The sequence below is a fragment of the Malurus melanocephalus genome, unplaced genomic scaffold (assembly GCF_030028575.1).
Source record: "Malurus melanocephalus ecotype Western Australia unplaced genomic scaffold, MMel_1.1 scaffold_397, whole genome shotgun sequence".
NCBI lineage: Eukaryota > Metazoa > Chordata > Aves > Passeriformes > Maluridae > Malurus > Malurus melanocephalus.
The window spans coordinates 423,073-431,355 of NW_026623629.1; the positions used below are offsets into that span (position 1 = coordinate 423,073).

The 8,283-nt window shown below is 40.9% G+C and overlaps 1 protein-coding gene across 2 annotated transcripts in view; it reads left to right on the plus strand.

The window, feature by feature from the left end:
- PLPP4 (phospholipid phosphatase 4) overlaps positions 1–7,572 on the plus strand; it is a 47,425-nt gene extending 39,853 nt beyond the window's left edge. The window contains exons 6-8 of one of the 2 annotated variants that reach the window (XM_057379257.1): positions 311–481; positions 4,582–4,770; positions 6,124–7,572. In XM_057379257.1, the coding sequence (XP_057235240.1) occupies positions 311–481; positions 4,582–4,770; positions 6,124–6,134 (371 nt within the window). In that variant the 3' untranslated portion in view covers positions 6,135–7,572. Of the gene's footprint in view, positions 1–310; positions 482–4,581; positions 4,891–6,123 lie in introns of those variants that run through there. The other variant, XM_057379255.1, reaches the window with a different exon arrangement.
- Positions 7,573–8,283: the final 711 nt, after the last annotated feature.

The following is an 8,283-nucleotide window of genomic DNA, read 5'->3' on the forward strand; positions in this document are numbered from 1 at the left end:
GGAAACACAGTGTTTGCAGACATGTCAGATTATSTAAAAGCTGAGTATATATTATTAGAAAAAAATCAATTTGCTTCTGAGTGTTCCCTTGGCTGGTTGCTTGCATTGCTCCATAGGTAACACTAATGCTGGGGAGAATATTTGTATGTCATGGGTCTGGTGGGAGAGAATGTCTTTTCCCATTTACTCCCCAAAAATGTGGGATTTTAAAGTTTGTACGATCATGATTGCTTTAATAAAGAAAAACAAACCAACCAACCAGACTAGGGCTAATTACAAAATACCACAGTGATGTGTTTTCCTCTCTCAGTTGCATTTTCAGGCCTTGGCTTCACCACCTTCTACCTGGCTGGGAAGCTGCACTGCTTCACGGAGAGCGGCCGTGGGAAGAGCTGGCGGCTCTGCGCGGCCATTCTGCCGCTCTACTGCGCCATGATGATCGCCCTGTCACGSATGTGTGACTACAAACACCACTGGCAAGGTGAGTCTGGAGGGACCTTGCCTTTTTCCTGCTTTTTTTTTAAAAAAAATTATGTATGCATTTCTTTGATTTTTGTAAAATTACATTTTTTTCATTGCGTTCATTTAGCTGCCGATAATGGGAATTAAAACACAGCGGTGTGCTATGGATTTTCCTTGCTCCTGGATTGATGCTGGGGTTTCCTAGCAAGGTTGAATTGGCCWGCACTGAGCTTCAGAGCTTCAGGTCTCTGCTCCAGCACCCTCCCCTCCCTCACAGCAGGCACTTTTGGGGTGTAGCACCAGCCACATCAGCTGCATCAGTCACTGTTGTCTCAGTCCTTCAAAATTCAGGTGTGACACGTAACTSATGTAGAAGGCTGTGCTATCAATTACACACCCATATTAGTGAGTTACAGTTCAGAAAACCCTGCCATCTGTTATTTCTTTCACCATTTCTTGCCCCTCTTTATTGACACCTTTGTGGCAATCCTTGCTTCACTCATGTTTCCTACTAAGCAAGTTTGCAATCACCTTTTTCCCATGAAAAATGCCATACATGGAATTTCTCCTTTCAGTTTCCTGTTTCACACTTGTTACATGCTGTTCCATATTTTTCAGCACTGTGGTAGATTGACCCTGGCTGGACACCAGGTCTGTCACTGCCCTCCTGAGCTGGATGGGGGAGAAAAAACATAGTGAAAGGTTCCTGAGTCGAGATGAGTTGGGGGAGAGATCCCAGGAGCCCCCCTGCCCTCCTTCCTCCCTGACCTGGGTGTCATCAGCAGGGTTGTTTCTCTCATGTTCTCACTCCTCTCTCCAGCTGCCATTGCAGTTCTCCACATTTTTTTTCCCCCATTTTTTTTAAAATTTGTCATCCCAGAGGTGCTCCCATCATCCCTGTTGGGCTCAGCCTTGGCCAGTGGCAGATTCATCCTGAGGTTGGCTSTGCTTTACCTGGTGCAGCTTCTGGCAGATTCTCACAGAAACCACCCTTGCAGCTCCTCTGCTCCCAAAACGTGGCCCAAAATCCCAGTTTGGAGCCATCTCATGCTGTTGGTTCTTACACAGTTCCAGTTCAGTGCTGCACATCCCCGTCCCCTGTTCCCCTTCTGCACATCCCCGTCCCCTGTTCCCCTTCCCATCTCAGCCAGCAAGCAGCACCCAGAGCCAGTCTCAGCCCTGCTTCTCTCACCCTGCTGTGCTCCTGCTGCTCCCCTGCAGTTCTTTATCACCAGCCATCAGCCCTGAGGAGTTCTCTGAGAAATCTCCTGTTTTCCAGCAGAGCCTTGTCTTGTTTCAGGACTCGTTATTCTCCATTTCTCAGCTGGAGCTGGAGGGAGCCTCCAGCATGAAACTGCTGAGCAGGAGCTGCTGCCTCTTAGAGTGGCAGGAGGGACAAAAATCACTTGGCACTTGACAGAAAACAGACCCTTGAGCTGTCTGTTAAAAGAAGGAGTGTGAAAAAATGTGGAGAGCACAGGTTTCCTCTCGAGTTTGGAACGCGTGTTTGCAGTGTGCAGTGTCTCTTGCCAAGAGTACGAATTATTTATGGACTGAAAAGTGTTCTGTGAGGCAGGTTCTGCTGGTGTGTATTGGCACAGGCTGGAGGAGAACTGCACCCCAGGGGCTGTGCCTGGGTTCATCACTCGTGTTCTGTCTGAATTTGAGAGAACTGGAGCTCTTTTCTCATCTCTTCCCGAGCTGAGGACAGCGCTGGCAGAATTGTCCTGCTGGTGACCTCTGCTGTGCCCTGGAAGAGCTGTGCTCCCAAAGGAGGGATGAGTTCACTCTGAACACAGCGCAGAACATCAGGCCTTGGCTTAATGCTCAGCAGTCAGTTAATTGTGGTTAATTATTTGTGGTGGCTTTGTGATGGAGTCTCAACTGTGCTGTGGGAAATGAAAAAGGACCATCAGTTTTAAGACCAAGACTTAGTGCAAGATGGAAGATGGAAAGATGAAAATCCCTGTGCTAAAAATCCACTGAGTATGCTCAGAGCATGAATATTACGAGAACTTTATGAGCTCCCTTCACTTTGTCTGGAAAAAGTAATATTCAAGACCTTGGTATTGGTGAATATTAGGATATTTYGCTGTGAATACTGAATTCCTGAAATATATCAATTGCTTTCAACTTCCTACATCCCTGTATAATTCTGAAAAGAATTCTGAAAGTGTTGATTTACTCATGGAATAAGGAGTAGGTTTTAATGGAAAAAAGTAAATTTAAATACTCAGACTGAAAGAACATTCTTACCCCTTTATGGGTAATGGAAAGAAAAAAAGAAGAAAAAAGAGGAAAGTTATTTCTACTATGAAATCACACTAAGGACGGAATTGGTTTTATTTCAAAAACAGGAGTTAAAATAGCTGCCTGTGTGTTTGCTTATTACCCCCTAGTCAAGGTCAGCAGATTAGAAATATTTGGCATAAATCATGTCATGAATTTGTGGTGCCCAAACTGAGGCCCAGAGTTGTATAATTTTCATGGAAATGTTTTGAAAGAAATTACCTGGGTGAGTTTTTCGCAACTCTTAACATACCAGGGAACTTAAAGAGGACTGGCAAAAATGTGGTGTTTCTCCATAATTAAAAATAGTAAATCATAGCCTTGACCTTATTGTTAAGCAAAATTGAAAAGCAGCTGGAAAAATAYTCAGTCAAAGCAGGATAATCTGAGAATTGCACCTAACACAAGTTTATAGAAAATTAATCTTGTCCCAATAACTGAGTTTTTTACGAGTTGATTGATGCTGTACAGTGAAAATTCTTGCCCTCAGTACCTTTAATACCATTACAGTTCTTTAGGGAGAGGCTGATGAAATCAGTCAGCTTCCAGTGTGGGTAGGATCAGCTTCTGTCTGCTTGCAGATGCTGTGTACACAAAATCACTTTCAAATGCTTGTTCTAGCCCCTTTTACATTAATTTGTGACAGATTTATTATGTCTTTTTGCATGGAGGAGGAGAACATAGGATTAGAAGGCATCTCCTAGGTCATTCCATGCAGTCCTCTTCCTCAGCTGCGACCTATAATCACATTTCTTAAATTTATCTACCTCAGTATTGAATTTTTCAGGGTTTTTTTATTCATGCCATTCCTGATAAAAGGCATCTCAGCCGTCTGATGATTACAAACCATCTATTACCCACTGAAAATTGAACCACATGCCCTTTTTTCTAATATACATCCAACTGCCCAACAAAGGCATTTAATCTGTGTTTAAAGACTTTAGGCAAAAATAATTTGTATTGATTTACCTTTCTTCGCCAGTAAACTCAAGGATTTACCATTTTTGTTACACTTTTAAATTAAAAGAATGGAAACGTAGGTGATAATGGTGCTTAATAAAGTCTTGTTAAAATTAAATGCGTTGTCAGGTCATATTTTAGCCAGTGCCTTTTGCCTCACTTCATTATTCTTCATGCTGAATCTGAGGCTTTCAAAGAGGGAGTATTTTCTATGAAATTTTTCTCTTGTTGATCGTAAACGCAACACAAGATGAGGTGAGTATAGGAAGCAGAACCAGAAGGAATCCTCTTACCAATTCATAGAAAACATAAAATTGCCTGTGTGTGAGCTGCAAATACCTCATACAATGGCTTTATTTTATTTTTCTTGTAGAAGTACTGGATAGTAAAAAGCATCAAAGAAGGAGATTCAAAAGGTGTTAAATCAGTTAATAGCTATGCTTACTCTTTAACCTTTTAGGTGCTTTTAGTAAGAATTTTTCCAGCTTGAAATCGTTGGAAGTCTGTCTTTGTAAGTAGAAGAAGATCCATGAGTTCCTACCCGCAAATGGTCAGCTGTGATCTGAAGCACGAGGAATGTTTAATATCCCATGGAGGCCATTCTGTTCCCAGTATTCGTCTCCCAAAACTTAGCCAACAATTTACATTTGGGGTGTTCAAAACGTTGGAGATGTCCCCAACCAAGGACTGATTGTACATGTCCCGCATGGTTGTGGTGTCCAGCTCCAAATCCTTCACGAAAATTCAAAATTCASATTTTCTGGGCTAAACACTTTCACGTCAACCAGATGTCATTTATTTGCAGTTGTCACTACAGGCTGGCCTTTCCATGGTAACCTTCTTCTGGTTTTGTCACTTTTTTTCCTGTAGATGCTTTTGTTGGAGGGATCATCGGCCTCATTTTCGCTTACATTTGCTACAGACAGCACTACCCTCCTTTGGGTAACACAGCCTGTCACAAATCCTACGTCAGCCTGCTGGATCAGAACTCAGTGAAGAAAGAAGAGAGACCTACAGCAGATAATGCTACTGGGCTGCCTCTGGAGGGAATAACTGAAGGTCCCGTATGACTTTTGAGAAATGTGCAGAATGAACTTTTAGCCTTCTCACATTTCCTCCAACYGGTCCCTTAACAGTGGTTCTTACTGTACATTATTTCCTTTGTTTCTTTCCTTTTTTTTTAAAGAGAAGTTAAATATTTTATTTTTAAAGCCACAATATCACCGTACTTTTAAGTTTTCAGTTCGTATTGACTTGCTGAATTCTCTGTTTTCAGTCTACTGCTAACAGGTAGACTACGTGAGGGAAGGRGAAAGAGCTTTGTTAAAAAAAAAAATCCCATGTGGAGAATGGTTAAGAGAGTAATTTTGGGATACTAGACCTGGAAACAGATTTTCTGAGTATCTGAGTATCTTCTACCAAGWTACCAATTTTCTGATTTTCTGGGTATCTTCTACCAAGTTCTGGTCGTCTCCAGCACTCATTGATTTCGATGGTGGCGAGTACATGGCACRCTTTTCATCAGGTGTTCAACATCTGTAATTTGATAATTTAGGGCATCATCTTTATGTTTATCTTGCTGCCTTCTGACATTAAAAAAAATCTCCACCTGCTGGCAGAAATTTGTATTAATTACCAAGTTTTGAGAGGTCATTCTGACTACTAATGAGTAAGCAGGCGAAGGATGTGGAGAGTGAGGTGCCTGTGAGAGCCAAGCCTCGTGTGTTARTAGCCCCAMAGGATGATTCTCACATTCAAGAAAKTCTATGCTGTTAAAATTATCAACTTAGAACAACATATTGTGTTCACAGAATGGATTAGAAACTTGKTATTGCATCAGCAGCGATTTTTTGAGAGGTGTTGCTGTATTTACCATCAAAACAAATTGAAAGAAAAGAGCACCCGTTGCATTTAACAAGCTGAAGGCTTTCAAACAAATGCTTAAAAATCCCTAAAAATGGGAGGATAAGGAAACACAAAGTTTTCTGTGGATCTCAGTGTGCCATGTTCATTTTTGTGTAGTGACTCACTGCAGCATTGGTGACCTAAGCAAAAGAAATGCAAAGATTTTAATTTGTGACTTTGGGAGCGCAACCACGAATGCTTGTGGTGGTTTCCAGCACTATAAGGTATCCAGAGGAAGRCTGGAGACAACTTTCCACTGTCCCATCCTACATTTTGAGCCCTCCACGCTCCTGGGTGTGGTGTTTGCCAAGGTTGGTGCCTGAATTGGAGCTCACCTGAATCAATCCACTGTTGGTGTGGAGAAAGTTAATTAATCAGTGTGTGACCTTCGTTAATTTATTATTGGTAGGATTCCGTTTGTTGCGTGTGCACTCTGCAGAACRCATTCCTGTGAAATGATGTCCCTGTGGATGGCATGATGTCAGATCCCAGGTTTTTTCTCCTTAGGTATCCTGTGACAATGCAGGCAGAACATCCCAGCCCACCCYGGGCAGTGGAACATTTCCTGGAGCAATCACAGCGACGTCGATCAGTGACCACAATTACGGTGCTTTGGACTGGAGGACACTGCTGCCATGACCCCAATTTCTGTGTTCCCGTTGGAATATTGGCCTTGTAGGCATTTTGTGACTCGAACAGCTCAATGTCTCCATGTAAGGCTTGCCATTTACTTTCCTCGAAGATAAGCTTTGTAGATTATTTTTTTTTTTTGTAAAGAGCTGCTTCCTGATTGGCAACACTTGAAATTTTTTACCAAAAGCAAGCGAATTAGGATCCCATTAAAAATAAACCTAATAATTGTGTACAAGAGGATGCGACCTTGCTGTGTATAAACTTATATGATATTTGGAAATGKCTATAAATAGGAAATTACATTAAGGAGCAGAATGTAGCTGGGAAGGGTCTGTAGAAATCAGGCTTTGTAAAGCTGGTACCAGTKTAACTGTGTCAGAGGGAGGATATTTTACTGGCATTTACAGAATTCTGAGCTCTACAACAGAGGCAGTCAAATATAGCTGTGGTTTTCCTGGTGAATRCACACCAATTCACAATACCAGCATCAGCAAAGCAAAATTATTTGGCATTTGCACTGGATTTGASAGAACACTCCTCTGGTCTGACTGAGATTCTAGAAATCCACGGAGTTTAAAGGAGGCTTAACCTTCCTAAAAAGTTTCTAAATCATCCTACAGAATTCTGTAACAAATAAGTTTTCTATGTCTTCATAAGGGAGGATTACTGAAAGCCCGAGAGTCAGGGTCAGGCTTAGCCATTAGCTCTTTTTTTTCAGCAGGAACCCTAGTCTTCCAGGTTATATGCAAATGTTAAAAAAAAGAAATAAAATAAAAACCTTAAATCGAAATTAGAAATTTAATACTGATGCATAGAGCATTTTGCATGTTTTTATATAGATCTGGCTTGTTCTCAAAATTGAGTGGGGCCTCCTAACTGTGCTGTACACATTCCCAGTGTTTTAATGGCTTTTGATACAAACAAGCTGTCTTCTCTGGGATGGGGAAAGCTCACACAGCCCTCAAGTGAGCAGTGGCTGTTAAAAGATTGGAACATGAAGTGTAATTCAGCATAAAAACTGAAATTGCGGGAGCAATCGGTGAACTTGGAAAAGCGGTAATGAACAACWCGTCTTAATGGGAATAATTAAATCGAAAGTCATAAAGCAGGCATTGTAAAAGGTTTGATTAAAATGTAATTAAAATTATGRAAGGCTTAATGGAATGAAGCTTGTGGAGGGGTCTGTAGGTGCTGTAATCACCAGGGTGAAGTCAGTGTAGGGAAGGCATTTTTGTGGATCAGTGTATTTTAATCTCATGCTTTCTCAATGTGAAGGAAATGTAACGTTGTAATGCACCAATAAAACAACACATGAATGTGGGTTTGTACATCTGCGTGTTATCTTTTTTATTGTTGAGAAGAATAAAACTGAGCAAGTTATTTTCGTTAATAAGCCATGCAGAGCATCACAAAAAAAAAAAAAAAAAAAAAAAAAAAAAAAAAAAAAAAAAAAAAAAAAAAAAAAAAAAAAAAAAAAAAAAAAAAAGCCCTAAAGTGACTGCATTATTGATAAACAGTCATTACTGATGCCATTAAAATGGAGCAGCCTCCCTCCTTTAAACAAAATAATGTTTTCCAGCTTTCCTCCAGGAAAAGGTACAGTCTGAGTCTGCAAGGCTGAAATTCTGGAATTGTTACCTGGATTGTTACAACAGGTCCCTTTCTGTGTCTCAAGTAACTCTGCAAGTGCTGTATTTAATAACAAATGTGGTTAGAACAGGAGAACAATGTCAAATCAAACACAGCAGGAATATCCTGGAACCATGGGACTGCCAACCAGCACAATGTCCCCACAGTGAATGCAAATTGCAGGCAKAGAGAATTTGGGCTGATTCATTCACATTTTGTTGCTTTTTTCTGAATTGGCCTTCTATTTTTTTTTTTTCCATGTACATAGAACAAGTTATTTCTATTTCATATGGTRAGAGAACCTGATTTTCCTTCTTTCTTTTTGTGGCCAAAAATACTTTGCTATGGGCTGGAGGGAAAAGCCCCACACCTGTGAAAAAAGCCATATTTTTGTTTTGTGCTGCT